The following is a 24,161-nucleotide window of genomic DNA, read 5'->3' as shown; positions in this document are numbered from 1 at the left end:
AAAAGGGACACTTGAAATAAGGCAAAAAAATATTTGAAAATGATAAATTTTAAGTCTGTCAAAAGGACCAGGTCATAAATACTTTATTTACAATTTCTACTTAGAATCTTTATTTTCAACAAATGATTTAGCACCAGCTTTTTTTGTCTTCTCCAGGCAGAAGACCTCGAGGCCAAATCTTGCTCAGTTTAAAACAGTCCCCATTTAAGAGAACCATCTACTCAAGCAATTAAAGTGAGCAGGATTTGGGACTCAGTTATGCAAACCTAGACTGCTCAAACATATTCCATTAGCACATTAATAATTACAAATATATTACAGCATTTTTTGAGATATTTTCAGAAAGTGTGTTTTTAAAAATACTTAATATGCTTTACATGTGTGAAGTAAACAAAACTTATAATAAAACAGGCTTCTTTGCAGACTCTTTTTAAACTTAAAGAATTAGTAATTTTATCACAGATGACAGAATACTGGTGATGTACTTTGGAATATATCAGTAAAACTTAAAGAATGTAAGCAGAGAATTATCCCTCTATACTGCGATAAAACTTTTTTTTTTTTCAGCTCCCATGGTCATGTCTGAGGACTTAATTCACCCATTTTATCCACAATGATTGTTAAGTCTCCCCCTTCCCACTGTGCGTTACCAGGAAATGGAAAAATTAATACAACCAAAACAGTAACTGCATGTGTCAAGCATGTTCCTAGCTCTGCACTGCAACCAACAGGTCTTGGCCAAACGCTTCTGATCTGATGTACAGATTTTTGTTCAGTTTATAACCTAAACAAAGCTCTGTTACATATGTGTTCTTTAAGCCTACATAATCCAAAAAAAAAAAAAAAAAAAAGGATGCAGAAAGCTCTGTCACTAGGAAAACACTAAGCTCGTTATGTGTGCAAATGGGCTCAGGATAAAAAGCTGTCCACAACTAGCTCAACAGAACCACACTGACCTTCATCTCTGCTCTGAACTCAACTAAGCTGTTTCCTCAGGATTATAGCCATCAAGTATCCAGAATGTGAACAGTGAAAGTGATATTTAAAAATAGGTTGAATGTAAATTTAGGCATTAATGTAAGTTAATGACTGAATGCATAAGACACCATCTAGTCTTTAAGCAGCACAGATTTGCTCTAGATAAAAGACACTTTAATTAGTTCCAAATGTTAAAATGCCACCATTACTCTAAAACATTTAGAAATGAGAAGTTATTGCAACTTATCCGGAAGTAGGTATTTCCTCAAGACCTACACTGGATAGAGACAAAGAGTTAGTATTACAACCTTTAAAGGCAATATGATCACCTTTGTATGTATACTACCAACTTAAATGCAGGTAGGAATCTCACAGTACTACTGAAGGAATATTTAGCTGATATGAGAAGCCAGAACTGAACTTTTGTTCTTAATATAGAGGCTGAGAGTAAGTGGGGCAATGTGGTCTCATTCCTTCCACGCCCTAACTCTCAAATTATGAATGGAGATGTTGGTACAATCACAGAGGTGCTTGCATGCAGAACACTACAGAGAGAGAGGGACAGATCTTCAAAAGGCAGGTCGGATATCTGAAGAACTTTTGAAAATCTGGACCAAACTGTAAGACAGAAAACGTATCAGTGCTGTTTTATCTCTAAACTGTTGAATTTATTGAGGCTTTACTAAAAGAATGAACAAGTCTTTATACTTAAACCTCTGCTAGCTTCAGTAAAGAATGCTGAGGATGCGTTCATTCCAGCTTGCTAAGTGTTCAAAATGTATTGTTCCCTTCTCATTCAAATTGCAGTTACCCTAGTAGAACTAGAAAGGTGAAAGTGGTTAAGTTTAATAGCCATACCAATTTGGAATAGCTTCATCTAAAAAAGAACTTCTTTGGCCAGAAATAATCTGTACCTATCTGACTAAAAACTTGCACGATTTTTAGGGACATACTAATACAATAAAACTGTGCGTCATACTTAAAAAGACCAAGCTGGAGGGATGACACCAAGAAACGCAAAAGCATTACCCCAAGATAAGGGCTACAGGGATAGAAAGTCAGAAACGTGATGCTGTTTTCCTGGCACCTCTAGCTACACTGGATTGAAGGGATGATCTTCATGGTCATTTTTCATGGCCAGTAATATTATCTGCCATTTCTCTGGTGAGCAACACTGGTTAGGAAACCTTCTGGATAAAGTCCCAGTAGTACCAGCAAAACTGGCATCATATGAAAAAATTAACAGGCACTCAAATGGCTGATTCAGCTGAAAGCAATTACACATTCAAAATGAACTTTAAGAAGAAATATCACACAACTTTCCTCTAGAGAAGTGGTTCCACTTGAGAAGACAACAGTAGCCCTGAGAAAACCCCAGGTTTTCTCTAGGGTAGTACATCACATCGAATCACTCTAAAGCTGCTTCAGCCAGTTAGCTTTGAGGAAAAGAAACAGCAAGGGTGAAAGTAAAAACAGAGAAGATCAGGAAAAAGGAAGTTACTTCAGTGATTTGTCTAAAAGAAACAAGCCTTTTCAACCTATTTAGAAGAGAATTTAGATGAAAAGACTTCAAGGCTTATCTTCCAACTATTTGTGATGCCTAGCATTTCTACTGGTGGTGGAGTCAATCTTTGGAAACTCTAGTAACAAGTTCTAAGGTGAGAGAAAATGGAGATGAAACCCAAACCTGTGGCTTAAATACAGGACCCCTGGGCTTTACAGTAGGGCTTGAAAACTCTGGTTGCTCTTGTAATGAAGTAACAATTGTGCTGATAACACTAACAAAAGGAAGCCAATTTTTTTTAGAAGCTCAAGGGAAGTAAAATAGAGGTAGGGCATACTTTGATTCTCACAGTAGTTTCTATACAGTACAGCTATTCAAGAATTACTCCATTAATTTATTCTGTAACTCTGTACAATTTACTTTAAAAATGTATCTTAGGTCAGATCAACTTCAAATGGTTTAAATGAACCATGGTCATTAGGCAATCATCTTCTACATGTGCTTTGGGTTAACTATACAAGTAACTTTAACTACGGCTTCAAGAGCAGCTCTCTTTCAGTATCACAAAGCGAGAAGTGAAGTAGCAATAAATATGGTCTAAAGGAACTGTTTCTAATCAAGCTGTAGTATGCGTCTTAAAGTACTTCACTTTCCAAGAAAAATACACAATTGGCTTGCAAAATTTTCAGGAGGCTGTCAAAACATTCAGAAAATTAAGTTTTTACAAAGTTTTATAACCAAATAAAGGTTAGTTTCTATAGTCAATTGTAACTCAAAAGGAACACTATACAGCATTTATAAAGAGATTCTATAAAAACCATATTCACTTATTTTCTGAAGTGCTCTGATTTAGCATTAGATCAGTTGAACTGTGAGTGTAATTCTTGTTTAGGTTTTTGTATCTAAAATGAAACACAGCAAGCACGATGGCAATGTAGTACAAGTACCAGGAAAAGCAACAGTAAATGGAACTGCATTTGCAATTGGCATTGGGCTTAATGAATTGGCTACTCTAAGTCAATATACTCTTAAAGGACCACAGAATTTGTTTTTTAAAAACCAAGTATATGATATTAGTATGCAGCTTTGAATTTTAAGAAAGAGAAGACCGAAAATAGCACATAGAGGTTTCTAACACACTAGGTGGATGTGTCTATGAATACCACACAGCCATGCTGTGGAATACTCAAGCAATCAGTTTTAAAAATACCTTAAACCCCAAGATACGAATGTGTTCTACTCTGGTTGCTCCTCGTGCACTTATAGGAAATATTTAACATTAAAATGGTATCAGAAAATTGGGTAGCTCTTTAGTCCAAAGACTTACATAGCTAATAACTGTTTGATATTCTTACAAGTTTAAGATCTCATGCCCTGGCTTCAGGACTAAACTTACTACAGTAATCACAACTGTAAATTTCAAAAGTATACAGAAAAACCCAAAGATCAGTTCCAGAGTACGGATTTTATCCCAAGGCCACAATTTGATGAATGGTTCCTATATTGCAAGTGCACTAAATATTGGTCCGTTTGGTGCTGCAATACAAACTCTGATGCTGTCCTCAACTTTCAAAAACAAGCTTCCAAATCCAAAAGCAAGCTAACAACCTTTCATTTTCAACATCTAATTAGATTCTCATCTGATCTTACAAAGTTAAAAAAAAATTAAAAAATTACATTTTCAAATTAGTAGGATGGGGCAGAAATTTTCCAAACCTCTACAGAAATGAGCCAAAGCATCAGAATTATGAGGTCCAATATTTAATTTGTTTTACAAGGCTTTAATTCTCTCAGGTTTTGTCGTACCTTTACAAATAATGACACATGATGTCAGAATTTGAGACAAAAAACCAAACCAGAAGGCATTTTGGAAATCATGTCCTCAAAAAAAAACCAAAAACAAACCCCAAGCCCAAATGATACATTAATCATTAAATTCTTTTCCAAACCCAACCCAAGACAGAAGGGATCTTCCCAAAATACCAGCTGTATCTTCAAGTAAATAAAGAGGGCAAGTGAACATCTTCACCAAACCTTCAAAACATCAACTGTTTAATCTGCTGCTTTGGCTGATTTTTGTGTGTCTGTTCTTCCCACTGAAAATTAAAGCATTAATATTATTTCATTACACATAAAATAATTACTATTCTTACTGAGGGAAGCAATTGTCTACAGTTCCCTCATCTTGTAGATAGTACCTTACTGTTTTTGAAGTTGTTTTCTGTAAGTACACGTGGGAAACTGTGCTCGTAACGTAGTACAACTAATGAAAATAATTCTTCATTCATCAATTATATACAAAACTGATGGGCCTAAAGCCTCAGGAGTAAACTTGCAGTATTTTCATGCTGAGCACTTAAAAGGTGTGGCAGTCCTTCTGGAAGCTTGTTTTCAGAGGATGTATTGCATATTAAAAGTTCAATACTGGCTACATGTACCAAAGAAATGATATCCCCTAACAGTTCACTTTTCAATGCCCAAGAGAGTGAAAACCCCTTCCTTATAATGACAATATTCAGTAGCTAATCACTTCTTAAAAACAGTTACAGAAAATCTGCTATTTTCTTCTGTCCTCCCCAGATTTAGTTCCCATTGACATGAACAAGTGTCATTCAGGTGGAAAATAGTTCAGTGTAGTGACATCTGGTCTTTCAACTGAAATTTGGCAGCCCAAGAAGAGCACCAACAGCTCCAAAGTATCCCTGTTCAAAACAAACAAAAAAATTTCAGGTCAAGTAGGGTATTAAATCCTGCTCTAATCACACTTCAACGACAACAAAGCATCTGGTGGACCAATGCTCCAGAAAGAACACCATACACTTTTAATAAATAATATTTCATAATAATTTTTCAAGGCATTACGAAACAAACATTTTATCCTTCTTATCTAGTTTAACTTTAGGAGATTTCACCCCAAGTCTCCTCATACACTGCAGGACTTCTACGATATGTATCAGTGACTCCTAAAGCATGAAAATCAGGTTTGCTTTGTTTTTCCTAGAGAAGCTGCATATTTTTGTTGCCAAAGGATCTTCAATATCCATAGCAACACTATTCCTAAGGTACAAGTAAAAAAATTTTTAAAACTCACTGCACCTCATGTTTTTAAAGAATTATGTCCAAGCTTTAATACCATTTTTTTTTGATTGTATACTTACCTGCATACAAAGAACCATATTCTCCTACTAGATTACTTTACCCCTTTGGGGAAGTGAAATGTTCCCCCTCCCTATAACTATGAAACACAGAAGTGTTTGGAATCTACACTTGACCAAGAAAAATCTGATAGGGGTAGAACTAACATGGAACTGTTCTGCTATTACTGCAGATACTAGCACCAAGACAGACTACCGTCAGTCTCAGGATAAGCAATAAAGGAAAAAAGTTGTGAGAATCAACTGAAAGGGCAATAGATGTAATGCTGGAACATTTGCAGACCAACAAAATGAGGCCAAAAATTGCCAGCCCACTGCCAAGAAGCTACAAATCTCCCAACTGTTGCACCTGTAATAAATACTGGCTGCCTATATTTTAACCAAAAGAGGTCAACTCTTTCAGACTTACATACTGATCTAGATTGCAGAAGCTGCCCAAAAGCAGGTTAGTCTCAGAGCATAAAATCCCTACAACAACTTTAAGGTGTATCTGTGGTGGTATGAAAGCAGTCCTTGTTAAAAGCAGTCTTGACTTGCAGGATGTTGCTCAAGCTCAGTTGAGAACAATACAAGTATTTCAAAGGCCCATGCTTTAGCTCTCTCCGTAGTCTTTTGAAATACAATACTTATTATTGTTTCCACCCAAAACCAAGGAAAGACTGTGGTTCGATTAAGGTTCATCAGTGCAGAGGTTAACATTTTCTTGTCCCTCTCCAAAGGTCTATAGTGTGAACTGAGATGCCCCAAAGTGACTGAAGTACTCCCCTGGCAGAGACAGTTGTCCCCAGAGAAGTAATACAGTACGACAAACCTCCTTGTATTTTCAATGTTTATCGAGTACTTGGTGTCTCAGGATATCACACACACGAGAGCTACTCAATACATGCATTTTTGATTTATGGTAAAACAATACATACAGATAAATGAACCACAGCATACCTCATGTTCTAAGAACAAGGCCTTCAGCTGGCCTTTTGACCAGTAATCCAGTGCATACGCAAGAAGCTTCATTGACAAAGTATTCACACGTAAAAAATTGCCAACAAACACAACTCTGTTTATTTTCTAAAAGGAAGAGAAAAACAGCAAAGGATTAGCACTTTTCACTATTTAACACAGCTTTGAAAAATTAAGCTATGAAAGAACAGACTGTCTCAAGCAAGGGCAAAAAAACCCAACCCACAAATAAAACATGGTTCCAAAATGTAAAACACAACATATTTGGGGAAAAGGAAAAACCATGCAACCCTCAAGAATTAAAGGACTTAATTTACAGAGAAGTAGCATTTGTGTTTCAAATTAAGTGAGCATTTTCAGTAATTAAGCCAAAGAAACAGCCCAGCTAAAAGTGAAATTCAATGAAAACCACTTATATTTGGTAGAGAAGACTCAATGCCTTCATAGCCCTGTACAATGCTGCTTGATCCATATGCAACAAGGCAGCACTGTAAAGAAGCCGAAGACAGTAAGACATAACAGATGTTCCTTTCATCTTCAGACCTCAATATACCTCAGCATAACATTAGACTAAGACTTAAATACTGGAAGTGAGCTGTGAATTTTAATCAAGTCAAATGTAAAAAAAGTGAGAAATCATTTAATTTTCCCCATTCACTGAAATAAATCCAACATTAAGTGGAAGCAACATTAAACACCAAGAACCAAAGAAAATGTAATTGTGTTGGTGCTTAACACAGTGCTTAAATAAGCGCTTAATTACATTAGATGAATACTAGTATCCAAGTTGTTACAGAAACTAGTATGACAATTCAACATGTAGTCAAATGACTAACATGCAACTTTTTCACCATCTTCATTAGTTCACAGTGACAACAAAGTAAACACACTATTTAGGCACCCAGACATAATTCTGCTCTATAGCAGGAAGCCGAAATAATTAAGTCCATTTTATCTTTATACATCAGTTCGAGACACAAGTTTGTGTCTCCCTTTTAACAATTTCTTGTAATTTGTAGTTCTGTGACATAGCTGGAATTAGACCAAAAAAACTTGGAATAAAGCCAATTTGTGCAGTTTACGAGCTCTGATTTGTACTCATTTAGCCCCACCTTTAAATATAAATCACATACATTTGCCCCAAACTATTAGTATGTTTCTGGTTTCAGCTGGGATAGCATTAATTTTCTTCCTAGTAGCTGGCATAGTGGTGTCTTTTGGGTTTAGTATAAGAATGCTGATAACACCCTGATAGTTTAGTTGTTCCTAAGCAGTGCTTACACTGGTCAAGGACTTTTCAGCTTCCCCTGCTCTGCCAGGTGCACAAGAAGCTGGCGGGGCGGGCGGTGCACAGCCAGGACAGCTGACCCCAACTAGCCCAAGGGCTATTCCATACCTTATGACATCATGCTCAGTATAGAAACTGGGGGGAGCTGGCTGGGGGCAGCAATCGCTGCTCAGGGACATCAACTGGCAGGTGATGAGAGGCTGCATCACTTCTTTTTTTCCCCCTGGGTTTTGTTTCTCTCTCTCTCATTGTTTTCTTTTTCATTGCAATTTATTATTATTAGTTTATTTTAATTATTAAACTGTTCTATTTCAACCCACAAGTTTTCTTTCTTTTGCTCTTCCAATTCTCTCCCCCATTCCACAGGGCAGCTGTGAGCGAGCAGCTGTATGGTGCTCAGTTGCCAGCTGTGGCTAAACCAGGACATATGTCCTTTCAACTTCACCCTCATGTTAACTCTTTTGTTATCAAGCTTTGCCATAAAGCAAAAAACCTAAAATTAACTTAACACACACAAAGTTAACTTTGTTTGCCAAGACAGTAATGAAAGAAAGACAGAGAAGGAAACTGAGGGAGAATTTGCAATATTAAAACCAAAAAAATAAATTAGTCTGGCTCCTAAGCAAAAGGAGGGTTACTGAAGCTAACAAGATATATCTGAGACTATCATGCCCATAGATTTTAAGCAGAGCTCTAAATACAGTTACCATTAGTCTTTTCTAAGAAAGCTGTTACTAAACCTCACTTTGGATAAAGTTTGTTGATCATGAATGAGGAAATCCCTGGTGCTCAGACACCCATTATCTTCTATGCCTAAATTCAGTATTCTTCCATAGGTTCTTGACTGTCCATGCTAATCACACTGAAACTAGTTCTGTTTAGCACAGCTTTGAGAAATAGAAGATGGCAGGAAACTATCTCTGCATCAACTAGTAAGAAGAAAGGTGTCTAAACAATTTGAAGTGCCGGTGGTGGTTGAGGAGGAAGGGAAAGAAGTCATGCCCAAAGTATCACTTCCTTCGACCTGCTGGCTATGTCCTTGCAAATGCATCTCAGTACAAAGTCAGCCTTCAGCACTGCACATCCACACTGCTGATTCATGTTCAGGGCACCCTCCATTCTTCTGGAACACTACCTCCTAACCAGTCTGTACCCCACCTTTTGCTTTTGCCACGAGGATGCTATCCTGGAAGATCAACAAACTATTCTGGGCTCCTTATGCCATTAGGACAACCTCCCACAATATCTTCCTTCCTAAATCCCCCCCAAACCAGAATCCCGTTCTACTCAAATCCATCTGGAGTCTCCATTCTGTTACTTGCCTTCTTCACTTTCCTCAAGATCTTAAACTCTACTATTTCAAGGCTGTCACTGAAATCCCCGACCAGTACTTCACTCACGAACAGCAGGTCCAGCACCATGCTTACCTAGCCAAACTGCCTAGCACTTGTGTCAGAAAATTGTCCCCAGCATAGTGAGAAGTATGGGTTGCTTGTGATCTGCCATGTCACCCTTCCAACAGAGGTCAGGATTGTCCCTCACAAGAAGCAGGACTTCCACATCCTCCTGTATCCCATGCTGTATCTGTTTGTATACAGAGACTCAAGACGGGCCCACAATGATCCTGTTTTCTCAAGGGGACTTCAAGTCCTTTCACCACAACATCCCATGCTCCCCCGCTCCCTCACGTAACTGCAGATTTTGGGCCCCATTCCCTAACAAAGCTAGTTTGAAGCTCTCCTCATCAGTTTACCCTCCCCATTGGCAAATACATCCTTGTCCCACTTCTCCAGAGACAGTCAAAATATTCTGAACCAATTTTTAGTTCTTTAATACTATATTAATTTCTTTGTTTTATTTGAGAACGTACTAAAAGGATTAAAATAATACATCATTTTAGCAGCCATTTAATCTGAAACCAAATAATAGACCTATAGATACATAATTTCCTCGTCAGAAGTTTTTACCTCATTTACTGCACACATCCGGGCAATAGACCCAATGTTATTGGTGATGGTGACCAGTATGGCTCTTGCAAGATCTTCCTTACTAACAGACTCTCTCTTCTCTTTGTAGATCATATTCCCAAAACTAGAACAGGAAAAATTTCCATTAAGTACAAAGTGATTCATGTGCATTTGAAGTAATCTCAGAATGCATTTTTTATGCTATAACAGAACTTAAGTCTTGTGTTTGTTCTTAAGGAGCTCCCTTTTTAAGTCAGTATTAAATACAGCAGTTTGACACCTGACACTACAATGTGTGTATTTATTCCTCCAGAGGAAACAGTCAATCTTGTTACAGTAAGGATCCCCAAAGTATTTTTGTTTAGATTGTTGACTTTCATGAAGAAGCATCTACAGCAAAGAGTAGTCTTATTCTTAGGCAAGACTACGCTGCAAATTTAGTCACTGTAAATTAAATCAATGCCTAAGTCTGACCAGTGAATCCTCCAACTTCTCATGCTTGCTCCCTCACTCACAGTATCTATCCAATCCTCTAGTCTCAAAGTAGAAGTAAATCAGAGATGGGTTGTATGGTTTTACAATGGAACACAAACCTCTGAAATAGAAAATAAACAGCTGGCAGACTGCAATTTAAGCTATATAAATGAAGAGTTCTAGATTAGAAGGGCATTTCCATTACTACATATAGTGGATAATTTCTTAGGAATGATAAAAAAAAGAAAAAAAACAAGACAAGAATCCAGAGCTATACATGGTATTTTACCACTAAGTACTCTATGCCATATCTATGTCAGTTTGGAGAATCAGAATCTGGATTATTCTAAAATTCAAATAGTCATTAAAGAACAAAAAGTACCTAAATACAGAGCGAGTTAAGACGTATTGACTAAAAGTGTAAAGTTTGCACACATTAAAACCTCTCAGCAAATGTTCTCTCAAGAGGCTTGGCCTCAGCTGGCTGGAGAGGGAGAAGAATTAAGTTACCAGGAATTAAGACCTCTTACTACTGAATAAGAGCAAAGATATAATGAACTCTCTTACGTACACATCAATTTCACTCCCAAAGTTTATTCTTCTTACATTTATTAAGGGTAGAGAAGCTGTAACATCACCAATAATCTTCCCCAATGGAAATAAAACTTGCAGCTATGACAAAAATCCTCTATCATTGCCAGTAAAATACATTCATTCTCACGGTGCAAACTGTTTATGATGAACAGCCTTTGTAAGTCACAAAAGTAGTTAAAATGTTATGCCAGATGACTGTACTGACAGCCACATATCAAAAAAAGCAGAGTCTTTCAAAAAAAAAAAAGTGAAGAGATACTACTATAAGACCAACACAAATGCCATCTTCCACTCACCTTCCCTCTGGACAATGGTCTTACTAAAAGATTCTAGGAAGTCAAAAATAATCAGCTTTGTTTTCCCTCCACACTTTGTTCTTTCCACTCCTGTGATCACCTCACATTCCCTCTCACTCATGTAAATCTGTATATGGCATACCAAGTGGTATTTCTTCAATACCTAGCTAGCAGGCACCTGCAGTTGCATGTGGCTTTAAATCTTCAGGAAAACTGAGTATGTATACTTTTAGGGTAAAAGCATTAACTTGACTACAATAGAAGTTTGTCAAAAGCAGTTTTCTCTGTATTAATAGTTTAAGTCTTGTTTTTGAAGCCCCCCAAATCAGCAAAAGAACCAACAAAAAGATCTCTTACCTGGATGCTACAGCCCATCCTGGCAAGCCAAACCTTTCATAGTCTCCTCCATAAATATCTCGAACCAGCTTGTCAGCATGCGTGCTGTCTCCTTTGGATGCCATTTCCAGAGCTTCTTCAAAACTTTCACAGCCTGTCAACAAACTGCATAAACCAAGAAAGGTCCCTCCACCTAGACTAAGAAGAAAGAAAACTAGTTGCTTTAAATATTATTTCCTCACACCAAAGATTCTTATGTTTGACTAACAAAATAAACAAGTAAAGCCCTTAGACACCAAGCTGTCTGCTTTCTTGCTCAAGGTTCACTACACAAACAGCTGTCAATCAATTTAACACTTATATAAGTCACTTACAAGAAGATAACCATACAGTGAGAGCTAACAAATAGTTATAAACCCTCGAAACGTAAGCTGGAAGACTCCCCATGCCACTGACTGATCGTTGATCATTTACTGTAAAACATATGTGGACATATCTATTCTTACGGAGCAAGAGAAACACAGGTTCACCGGACACATTATCAAACTTAAGACAAAACCTATAAAACTGTCACTACAGAGCACTTCTAACACTCATCAATTGATAAATAAGATACTAGCTGAATCTCCTCAACAACAGAACTATGGGAATGGGCTTCAATGAATGCAGCAGTAACGGAAAGATAAAATACTTTTCCATATTACAAAGTGAGGGAAGGGACAGGTGGGGGGAGTCAGAGAGAAGAACCACTTTGAAAGCAGAAGGCTCATTGTTCCATAGAGTAACAACCCCGATTTAGGTTTTTAAGTTACCTTGTTCCAGTTACTCTTTTATAGTTGTCTTTGGAATGGACTGATAAAATACTGACTCCTGAACCTATGTTAACAACCAGCAATGGATATGGATCATCCAGGTTAAAAGGCATCTTTTGGCATCTCTCAGGATCTGAGGCATTTTCAAAATAATAGCACTCTGCCTGGCCATTGAAGCTGACAGAGTCTATATACAGTAAGCCTTTGACAAGGCAGTCAAGCTCATCCAGTTTGTGCAGCTGGAGGTTCCCAATCTGTGTTAAAAAAAACCAAAAAAAGACAGTGTCAACAGGTTCTAACATTACTTAAACATGCTACAAATTTATGAATATATTTGCACAGCCTAACTTTACGAAGGTATCTCAGGCGACTAATTCAGGAACTTCAATCCCACTATAAAGCCAACAACGAATTCAGAGGTAAATTGTGAATACATCAATTAGCAATTTACTGTGACTATAAATCTAGATCTCAGACTCAAATCAAAAATAGGCAGTATAAATATCTGCTTTGGTAAGCCCAAAGATAACTTTTGAGATAATCAGACATTAATCCATTGAAAAAAATAGCAACATTTTTCATCAATGTAAATCAAAAAAAGGTGACCAAATACCCTAGAGGCCCCATCAAGTGTCATCTTGGTTAAACTCACACATCTTTTCAAGGTTTGTGGGTTTCCTCCCCATCTTAGAGGTCAAACAGTCATTTCTAAGATGTCAGCAAATAAAAACCTAAGATAAAAGCCTCAATGGCATCATACTATCTTTGGAACTTACCAACACTCTGAGGATCACAAGAAAACCACAGGCCAGAAATTCTATGGGACTTTAGGCTCGTTACAGTTCTTCCTCTGTTTTGCATGTGACATTTGTGCTGCCATTCTCTCATAAAGCAGAGAGACCATTTAACAGGTGGTGTGGATTCCAGGAAGGCTGTAATCTCACACCATAGTTAATCCAATTTAACTCTAGGCTTCCACAAAAAGAGTGATCATGCTCTCTCCCTTTCTGCAGCAGGGAGTTCCAACAGTTAGGAGAGTCCAATTAGGCAGCTAATCCAAGAAAAAACACCCATAAAGTCTACCTCTGCATCAGGTGAGCTCACATTTAGAAAGCAGCCTGCAGTTAGATTATGAAGTTGCACAACTGGACCGGATTGCACACTGCTGACTGACAGCAGTACCAGATCACAGCACTGCCAGTCCCCTCCTCCTCCCCCAGGTCCCTTCAGCTTTTCTTGACATGGCACAACTGTGAAGCTTCACTGGTGAGCAGGTTGGGGAACTGTTCCAACATGAAGTATTTCTGTGGGGTTTTAGATAATGCATTAGTTCTGCTGTACAAATTGTGACCCTACCTCACAAACAGTTGTACCAGCTCAGCGCAAGTCTGGCACAAGAATGGAAATACAAGCAGATTTTTGAAACCAAACATTGTGGGCTACTGAAAGTCTTCTTGTCTCTAGAAGCACAAGAGGTCTGCAGCCACTTTGAAACTAGGACATGTGCATGCTGGATGCTGTGGTAAGATTCTCAGTAACAACTATCTTTGGATAGAAACTGCATCTAAACAAATGATCAATTTTGATCAAGGGAAGAGTCAAAACACCTCAGGAAAATCCCAAACTGCTCTGCAGTTGAGAAAAGACTGTCTTTGAGGTACGCAATTTGTCACAGATCTCTAAACAATGCACTGGACTAAATTAGTGAGGGTAATCCCACCCACAAACATTGAAAACCTATCATCAAAGGTTGCTTAGGAAAGAAAATCTGAAGTGACTCAAGCACCTCAGCAGTTTAAGGACATTTGCCATCAGAGAAAACGCAGATTAGAAAATAGTTAACTTCCACAAAGGTGTCCTGCATTTCACTGCATTAATGGAAGTTTCTAATTAGCTGTTAGCTTTAGATCTTCATGTTTACTATGATGATGTCAGACAGCAGATTTCTAGATTATCATACTTAAAACTGAAAAACAAATGAGTAATTAATGATCTTTGAGCATTCCACAGTTTTCAAAATACTGCTTATTTTAACCTATCATCACCAATGCTTTTAGCATCAGCTTCAGTATGAGGAAAGATAGGCTACCTACTGTGCGAAAGTCTTCTTCAAACTTGTAAGCACCACCACCAGTGGCACAAAGCACCGTATGTAGTGTTGAGAAGTTTTTATTTCTTCCCATTTGGATAAAAGTAGGCAAATCATGAGTTGGGAATCGAATAAAGTGCAAGTTTCCTCTTCGAGCAAAAATTGTTAAGTCCTTCAGCTCAAGGTGGACATCTCGAATGCCAGTGGATCCATAGGCTACATTGGAAGTCAGGTATTTGCGGATGCTCTTCAAGCTTTCAACTTCCTCCTGCTCCTCCTCTGCAGTGATATCAATAGGTTCAAAATACGCAAGTTTCACTAAAGTTCCCCCAATGTCCATGCCAAACCATGGAAAAGCTGTGAAGATACAAGAATTGATTGATTAGCTTTGTTAAAGAGCAAAAGCAAGACACTTAACCTAGACTAAACCAACTCTATACTTTTCAGCAAGAAAAACATTAACAAAAAACCTCACAGGAACAACGAGTTAGTGCTCATTTCCATTACGTGATCTTCAATATCCCTCTAGCCATAGGTAAAAATGGAAAAATGAGCAACTCTACACATTTAAATGCTGTCACATGTGCTCAGAAAGCTCAGCTAAAAACTCCCCAAACTATATTATATCTTTCACACCAACTCCTAAACAAAATTCAATCACTTTTTTGAGAACAAAGGATTAAAATAACCTTCATGCCTAAAATAAGAGTTTTGACATAGTTTAGCACAAAGACTGCAATGCACACTTGTGAGAAGGCAGGTTACACGTTATAGCTGACAACAGCAGCAGGGCAGGTATTCCTCCTCTAACAGTTATCTTTTGCTCACATAACATGCTTCTTTTGAGGGAAGCATTAATTTTTTTAAAAACCTGACACAAGTTAAGATGCCCAATTTATGAAGCTGAAGAGACCTGTTCATGTATCGCTTGAAGATACAATAGGCTAACAAAAAGTGCTCCTACGAAGTACATGCAAGATAAAAAAATTAATATTAATGAATTTAGGCTCCAATTTTTCTTTTTAATATCTTGGATAAGAAAGGGGAATTTCTGTACTACAGAACAATACTAAAACACAAGTATTTTGGCTTTGTCACTTTTGTGGGATGACTGCAATTCCTAACAGGGATTCTACAGTTTATGTCATCTAGGACCATGATTTGAATATGCCTCTATCAACAAATCTTGCTAATCATGAGTGGTAAAACAGATACTCAGCAACCCTACAGCAAAGACATCATCACTGTCATTTCCCAGAAACAGTGTTTAAGGCTTAATTTGTAAGTTTAAGAAATATTCTGAACACACAGCTGGGAAACTCATTTTATTTCCTAATTGACACTAGCACTTGACAGGTTTGGTTTTTTTGGTTTTTGGTTTGTTTTTTTTTTTTTAAATATTCTGTCAAGTTCTGATTTATTTCTTCAGATGCAATTCATGTATTATAGAAGCATGAAACTCAGGAACAAAACCGAAAACACATTAACATGTTCATCATGAGTAAGATGCAATAATGTTGGATTTACATTACCAGTGGGGATCTGTCTTTGAGAAGAGTGGGCTACCAACATGTTTTAATATATTTGGTCAAGGCTGGCTGCGTGCCAGTTCATTTTTAACATAAGTGCAAGGGTTAAAAAGAAGAGAAACTTGAAAGTTGCTTCAACTTTCAGGAATGGATGTCCGGAGAATATTGTCAGATATTAACAAAAAAGATTGAGTCAGTTAACCTTACTCATTTTGAAAAACAGTATTTAAATATACAAGGATAAATTCTGTGAGTAAAATCTAGCTCCAGGTGGGAATAAAGGACTTCTATAAACCCAATATCTGGTCTGTAAAGCTGAGATCTAAGCATAAAGTCACGTGTGAATTGACTTTACAACTGCATACCCAACTTGCACTGTGACTCCGGACATAAGAAAATTTGTCATCTTACTGTTTGGCCACGACTAGCTGATGATTTATTAAGCTAAGTTTCAGTCTCTTCTTATAAACAGTGTCAAAAGGCCAAAACCAAAGAAAGGAAGTTGATTCACCCAGCAGACCAGGAAGTGTCTGTAGGAGTCAATCCAACCCACTCAGACTTTAAATAGGACACAGCAAGCCACATACTACCTAAAATACCCGGGATTCTTCCTGCTCAGTGGGCCTGCTGAGTAACTAGGATCTAGTCTTCCACAACAAGAGAAAGGAAAACAGCTGGAAGTTCAAGCCATGAGCTTAAGGAAGATTTGCTGCAAGTCATACCTCTTTGTCAGAAGATCCATCAGATCCCATGTTAAATAATCCAAAAAGCTTTTGCACATCTCTCAAAATCTTAAGGCTTATGAATACTGCATACCAATTAAAAAATAAGAACAGTTGAACTGTAAGGAAGTTTATTCCATAATTCAAATGAGAACACATTTTATGCTGAAAAATGGGATCATGATATAAAATATCAGTTTTCTGGGTTAACTGAGTGATCTTAACAGCAATTTAAGGATTTTGAGACTGAAGAAATAGGTCAGTTTTCACCCCTGTGACAAATCCCAAGAAGTTTCACATTTTTGTATTGAAAATTTGTCAAGATTTGGCTTGCAAGTACATTGCTCAAGTTTCATTTGCAAGGTGGAGTTCTGACAAGCCCACGTACTGTTAACTTACTCCTTAAACTAGCAACCCAGAAGATATTACACCAGGATTCTTGTGTATGTAACCCACTCTTGAATAATATATATACAGGTTGAGCCAGGAAAATTAAAGCTGTTTTGTTTTCCAAACACAGAAGGGGATACACATACATGGCAAGTGCACAATCAGTTGAACTGTAGCTGCGATTTTGGGACTGCAAAGTGCAAGATTTATCCATGCTTGAGCTACCTTTAAATACAGAAACCTTGTGAACTCTCCTCCTATCGCTGCAGCCCTCAAATCAGCCCTCAATGGGTGGATCTCTGCTCAGGATCCATCCTATCTGGATGCAGGGGGAATGCAGAAAACAGGAACCCATGTGAAAACACCAGTTCCTCTTCCATTTACTGAAAAGATTATTTCATTTGCAGGGTTAAATAAAATAAGGCTACAAATTCAGGATGAAGAACTACTCAGAAAACATACTGTGGAGAGCATGCTTGAGTTTCCTACAAGACCACCCCTCCACAGGGCAGCCAGACTAATCGTGGCAATGGCTGAAGATGACATACCTAGTTTAAGTCATGCCATACATACAAGGAACCTGTGCATTACTTTACACCACATGTATTGGCACTCTACTTAAGGTGACGTTGCTACACTGAGGCATGTTCGAAGCACAAGAGTTTTTGCTCTTGTGCATGGTTATCTGTAGCATATATACCAGCATCTGTAGCTGGTATAGTCTCTCAAATCCATGAAAAATTTAAATCTGAGGCAGTCTTATATCTGAAAGCTGTCTTGGAACAAGACAAAAATAGCACATTATGTACCTTGGGCTGAGGATGTATAAATGGTTCTATAAAAAGTATTTTTATACTCATATCTGTGGGTCATGCTTCTTTGAGTGAGAGATTTAGGCGCAGAATGATGGCAACACAGTCTTTTGAAAAAATATCCCCAGCCATCAGTGTGATCCTTACAGCAGTCATAGTTAAAGAAACGTGCCTCGATGAGACCAGTAACAACTGCACAACCTTCGTTCCAAGCTCATAGCTCCACAGATACCAGGTTTGAGGACCTGCACAACTGTAACCATCATTCCACAGCTTCAATTCATAAGGAGAGCCAATGCACCTGCATTAAAGGTGGGCTTCTTCTGTAGCTCTATGGGGATTTGGTCATTAAAAGATTTTTCTCAGCTCTTACTCTTTATAACTGTTCTTATTCCTAGGAAGACTCTACAAGAAGTGATGTACAGCTCAGCATTATTCCTTACTGAGAATTTAACTGCTATTCACATAACAAATCCAGTGCTCTGTCTTTTCAAAGTTTAGCTCCTCTCTGCAGAGGTCAGCTGCAATTTGAAAAAAGAAAAGCAGGAATCGAGCTTTTTATTCAACAAGCCAAATTGCCTTAAAACTGCTTCAAAAACATGCATTCTGCTTTCAGGAAGTCAAGCCAGGCTCTATTTAAGAATACATAAAAATACAGATTTCTACTATCTGAGAAGAGACAAATATGCAAAGTAGAACACAAACTGGGAAGGCAAAACCCATATGATTTAATGTTGTACTTCACACCAAATTAAACTGTCTCCAACAGGACAGCGAGTATCACAATATCCAACCTCCTTAATCCCAAATCCAGATTTTCTTTCACTTCCCAGCTCTGCCAGGATGCACTGGGGTCCCTATGTAGACACAGCAACCAGGAACCTTTGCTATAAAGCAACAGACTGTTCCGTGCATGCTGTGAAGATAGCTTTGAGAGGCAACCTGCTCAGAGTTAAAAAAGTAATGATGTTTAAGAGGATTCCCTTTAACTACTGTCTGCAATGTAGAAAAGCACTTCCTGCACGGGAAGAGCACAGTCACAAGGTGCTGTGGTCAAGTCATGACATAGCAGTTCTGTTTAGTAAGAAAACCCAAGCTGATGGCTGTTGGTTGTTTTTTAAATTATTCTTTAGAGCTACACAGAGAGGCCTCATTCTCTTGCTTTTTTACTTCTCAAGTTCCTGGCATACATAGTTTCTGGCAGCAATCTTAAGGTTACCTATATCTTATCACATGAGGTCTTTATATGTCAAAAGGAAATAATTAAGAGTAAAAAGTCTTTCTCATGCCAATACAAGCACAAAGGTAGAAGTGTTTTCCTTTTCATGAGTTCTGCTTCAGCAGAGCAGAGGACCTTCGAAGTTCTCCACCCAGACCACATACTAGTATTTTGACTTTCTACACCTGTTTTGGATCCAAAGCTGCAGGAAGTACGCAGTCAGACTTAACTACTTCCCCCTTATTCAGTCAAACAAAATTCTTCAGCTTAATGCTCTTTTTATATTTAGCCTTTAAAGACTGAGAAACAGATTACTGGCAAACTCTTTCCTATGAATGCAGTGACACATTTGAAACACGAACACCTTTAAAATACTTCTTTCTCGCTGTAAGATAAAGTAACTGCCTGGACCAACCCTGCATTGAATTAACAAGAACTAACCTTCAAAGAGAACAGCTACCTCCTAATTCAAGCAGGGATCTTTGCACCATAAAAAAATTCACAGCTACGAGTGACAGCAGAGAACAGGCTATCAGATTTTGTTATCAGCTTTGTAAGAAAGCTTATATATTATTAAGACGCAAGACTGTTGCTCTTTAGGTACCAATGTGGCTTGGAGAGCAACTGCCAAAGCGTGCTGCAGTTCATGATTCTATATTGGCTTAAAACACAAGAAAGAAAACTGATCATGAAATCACATGAAAGCTTTTACTTCTTGCAGCACTGCAACAGTTCCTTATGAAAGTATGCAATATTATCAGTTCTGACAAACAAAAATTATCTTCTAATTCAGCTCAGTACGTAGCCTTTGATAACAAAACTAACCTTGATCCCATTCTTACCTGATTACTGACAAGACAAACAAGTTAACTATATGAAAGTTATACCAGACTACTACACAGTCAGTGTTTACAAACACAGAAACCTCAACTAAATGTATCTTGCAGTTTCTCCAAATGCATTTTCCTCTGTGTACATGCATACTCTCTTACACTTCCAGTATTTCCCTAAAACATCCACATACAGCAGAGTAAAAATTAACGGTAAACACCTAAAACAGCTAGCAGTCTAAGGGTAGCTAACATGCCCAATGGAACAAGTGAAGAGAAAACACATCAAAAGTTGTTGAACTGCTAAATCACTTGGGTTTAACCGGATGGCCAGGCAGCAAAGTGCTTTTGCTGTACCCATGCTACACAGATGTCTGCCTATGAGCCTCCACAGAGCAAAAGTGCATATAAAGTGTCCTTAGCCCTGGAGACACTGGAGAGTTTCTCTGCTTAACTAGCTTTGTAACAGGCTTTTGGTTCAAATACCCCAAGTCCAGCTCAAAATAGATTTGGGCTGGACAGAATTAACACCCTAATTAAATTTATCTGACATGCACTGTCATATCCTCCCATTTCCCTCATGGGCAAACTTCGCCATCAAACTCTAAACTCACCACACTTTCCCACTCAGCCACCTCCAATCACGCTACAGAAAGGCCACGTTTACCAGTGGGAGGACAGGTGGTAATCAGCAATTACTGTAACTGCTCTTCATTAGGTTTATCACATCTACAAGGGGATACCATGTAAAGCCAATACAAGACAAAGTATCACTGCTTTCATCTTCTCCCTCCTTGCTAGTTCTGTTAATTTTGTTGACATTTCAGCAGCAATCTCTTTGGGGATAGGTGTTTTTACCTGAGAGAGATACAGCGTGCAGAGGCATAATCTAATACTTACAGATGCAAACACAGTATAAACTGTGCCTGGCAGTATTAACCCCTTACTAAACATGCATGTTTCAACTGCAGGGAAATGACAGCCTGTAACATCAGCTATGGGCTAATAACCAGCTTTCAGGGACTAATAAGAAAATGCTAGGATACCACAAGACTAAGCAGCAAGTCCTATGAAGAGAAAAATCAATTTTAAAAAGATTCTCCAGCAACCTAAATGGATTTTTCATCAATTTTACTACACAAATTCTACATGGGATCATTTAGTCCACAATGATTACATGTGTCCATAGAATCACGTTAGAGAAACCAAACTTGGGATTTTCATCTTTTCTTTATATTGATACAGCATTTTGCAAATCTCCTCTACTATGTACTTTTACACATTAATGTGCCTCAATTCGCCTCAAGGGAAATACGGGCATTTGTTCTCAAAATATTTTGAATAAACAATTAAAAGAAACGAACTTGGAAAAGTGACACGTACTGTGTACGAAATATTAGAAGCCTTTGCCTTTCCTTCAGCAGTCCATTGCACTCCAGAGCAAAGGTGAAGGACTCCACCTCCCCTGAGGAGCGCAGCATGCCAGCACTTTCCTCCTCTCGTGCACACCACTTTCCCCAGCCAACATGAAGAGCTCTGAATGAGTGGCTCCTCTCTTCCCTTTAGGCACAATCTCACGCAGCAGTTCTGCAAGGCTCTCTGCTCTCACATTTATCATCTCCACCCCCAAATAACCTTTAGAAGTTTCTCTTATAAGAGCCAGCCATTCTTCCCCATAGGCATTTTCTCAGAAGAGCTATCACACAACTGCTGCTTGGGAGGGTCCTCTGGAGGTCATCTAGTCCAACCTCTCAGTCACGTTAGCAGGAGAATTGCCAACACTAGACAAGGCCAACTACGACTTTGTCCAGCCAAGTCTTGAAGACCTCTGAAGTTTTTCACAAATCCTCCAAGGATGGAGACTCCACAACCTCTTCAGGCTCCACTGCTACACTAACTACTTAGTACAAGGTTTTCTCAGTTTGAATTTCTGTTATCCTCCTCTAAAATGCCTATCACCTCCCATCACCTGCAAAAGAAATTGAAATGGCCCTTCACTAGTCTCTTTCAAGACAGTCATTCTCAGAAGCCGTGTTCCCTAAGTTCAGCTGGATTTCTCATTGTTTTTACAACAACAACGCAGCAAGAGCACTAGGGGTGAAGATCTGAAAGGGAGGGCCATACAAGCATGCCCAGGCAGCGTATCCACATCAGAAATTCTGAACTTGCTAGGTGTCTCCATCTCATCCTCACCTCTCATGACAGACATGGCACTTTGTGCAATCCTGCCTTCCTTCATGACACCACAGATAGAACTACAGGTAGACTAAGGCAATCTTCTCAATTCCACTTTGCAGGCTCTTAGAACAGACTAACAACCTCTTGTTAAATAAGGATTAATCATTTTTTCCCCTATATCAAATTTGGCTCCAACACAGATGATTAAATACTCACTTTGCCTAAGAAATGTATACCTACTCAGTAATTGTATTGCAAAGTGTCTTAGCCAAATAATTTCTAACTAGACAGTCTAAAAGTGGTACTGTGAGCCCAACTCAGTTTTCAGGTCAATTTGAGCATATAAGCCAAATCGACAGCAGTATTTGGGCACCAAAGCCTTCAAACACCAATGGACTTTTCTGTCTTCAGTCTTTTGTGGATCTGTTCCTCTTCAAACATTCAGCTGCTCTCCTCCTTCAGTCAGTGTGACTAATCAGGAGCAGAGATCTACAGAATAAGCCTAGAGTTCATTACCTAAGAAACTAAGTGCTGTTATATTTAAAAAAAGCCAACGGCTTCAAAATATGTGAAAGAGTCAAGATGAAATAAACAACCTAGTTTGACACTGTATTCTTCACCTCCACTGCTTACGCAGTTCCAGTTGTTTCTGATTCCCAGCATAAAAAACAACATCAAAGTTCAGGGTCAAGAACTGGAGGAATGCAACTACAAATTTAGCATATTTAAGCAGTTAAAACTTCTTGATAACGTTTGGTATTGTTATTTAAACGTGAGGTCTAAATCCACCACTGCAGAAAACAGTCTTTGAGGCCCAGCAGAGACGCTCCTGAAATTAGCAGGTTTCTGTAGTAGCAGCAGCCATGCTCTCACCATTTTAAATTACCAAACCACTCTAATGTCTTACTGCCAATTACTGCTTCAGAGCCTTGGTATCATTCCTTAAATACTGTATCAGGGAAAAAAAAATGCGGTCTGAACTGCACTCTTCATAAATATAATTACAGTCAATTCGGCAATTTCCACACACCAGCACTAATAAGAGGTGATGGCTAACTGTGTGCTACAGGATGCACATTTAGGGTTGTATTTCCACAGACAAACTCAATTTCACGTTTATAGCTATTTCTAGAGCTACACTAATGCTTCCTCTGTTAAATACACGTTTGGTGATTTTCTTGTTGGGCTACTCAATGTATTTAAAATACACACTTTCAACATACTGTCTTAGCTGTACGCTCTTCGTTAGACAGGCATGTCACATGATTGAGAATAACAGTAGGGCCTAGCTCTTTAGGTCTAGCTCCACACAGTAACTCATCCCAAAAATAAGTCTTTAAGTATGATGACAAAGAAGAAACAGCCTCACTCAGTGGGGTAATACCTGCATCCCTCTCAGCTAAGGTACACCTGTGTAAGTTTGACAGGGGTGCTGACTTCCACAGCTGTCTAGCTGTTACACTGGGAAAACACTGCTCATATATAGACTAACTTTACCCAATCCAAATCTCTCTCCCCACAAAAAAAGTACTGGTAGTCTGAGGCATTTTGCTTGCATTCACCCTAGTCTGAACCATGTTTGTGCCCTCCAAAACAAATATGATAATCCAAAAGAATAAATAGGAAGAAACATTACTACAGCTGCGCTTATTGAAGAGAAGCATTCAGCATACTTTAATGAAAGAACTGTACCCAGGCAGTAAAAAATATTCTCCCTTAAAAAAAAAAATAATCAAAAGTTGATTAGCTTTCGAAAAGCAAACCTGTAGCAACTGCAGCCGCCCGCGCAGGTGTTCAGTACACCGGTTCAGTGCCATCTTCGCTAAAACCAGCACCCATCCCCCCAAACCGCATTCTATTAGAAAGAAGCCCTTCCATCGCCAAGACTGAAGATCACCCGAACCCTGAAACCTCTCCTAGGAGGGAGGCACAGGCGAGCGAAGAGCCTCGGCAGACCGCTTCCGAATTCACGGATCACAACGACCCTCGAACCAGCCCGCGGCGGCCCCGACCCCGCAGGGCGGCCAGGCA

The 24,161-nt window shown here is 38.6% G+C and overlaps 1 protein-coding gene across 8 annotated transcripts; it reads right to left on the bottom strand.

The window, feature by feature from the left end:
* Nucleotides 1-146: 146 nt before the first annotated feature.
* Nucleotides 147-24,092, bottom strand: PANK3 (pantothenate kinase 3). 8 transcript variants are annotated; one of them, XM_035897041.1, is made up of 7 exons: nucleotides 23,894-24,092; nucleotides 14,455-14,807; nucleotides 12,362-12,615; nucleotides 11,571-11,747; nucleotides 9,850-9,973; nucleotides 6,577-6,702; nucleotides 147-5,184 (listed from the first exon to the last, which is right to left on the bottom strand). In XM_035897041.1, the coding sequence occupies exons 2-7, from the start codon at nucleotides 14,788-14,790 to the stop codon at nucleotides 5,134-5,136; spliced, it is 1,068 nt and encodes a 355-aa protein (XP_035752934.1). In that variant the 5' UTR covers nucleotides 14,791-14,807; nucleotides 23,894-24,092; the 3' UTR covers nucleotides 147-5,133. The 8 variants fall into 8 exon arrangements, with proteins under 8 accessions (XP_035752934.1, XP_009639899.1, XP_035752935.1 ...); XM_009641604.2 differs by lacking the exon at nucleotides 23,894-24,092 and adding an exon at nucleotides 21,336-21,625; XM_035897042.1 differs by lacking the exon at nucleotides 23,894-24,092 and adding an exon at nucleotides 13,138-13,665 and having other exon boundaries at nucleotides 14,455-14,543.
* Nucleotides 24,093-24,161: the final 69 nt, after the last annotated feature.

This window comes from Egretta garzetta, unplaced genomic scaffold (genome assembly GCF_000687185.1).
Source record: "Egretta garzetta isolate BGI_Z169 unplaced genomic scaffold, ASM68718v1 scaffold97, whole genome shotgun sequence".
Taxonomy (NCBI): Eukaryota; Metazoa; Chordata; class Aves; order Pelecaniformes; family Ardeidae; genus Egretta; species Egretta garzetta.
The sequence above is the reverse complement of the archived record's forward strand: the minus strand, read 5'-3'. Positions and strand labels throughout refer to the sequence as shown.

Bases quoted from the DNA above. Each gene is read 5' to 3' on its own strand.
- PANK3 (XM_035897041.1), bottom strand. From the start codon at position 14,790: ATGGACATTGGGGGAACTTTAGTGAAACTTGCGTATTTTGAACCTATT. The intron at 12,616-14,454 runs GTAGGTAGCCTA...TTTTTAACACAG, and splicing joins TTGAAGAAGACTTTCGCACA to ATTGGGAACCTCCAGCTGCA. The intron at 11,748-12,361 runs GTAACTTAAAAA...CTTTCTTCTTAG, and splicing joins AAAAGAGTAACTGGAACAAG to TCTAGGTGGAGGGACCTTTC.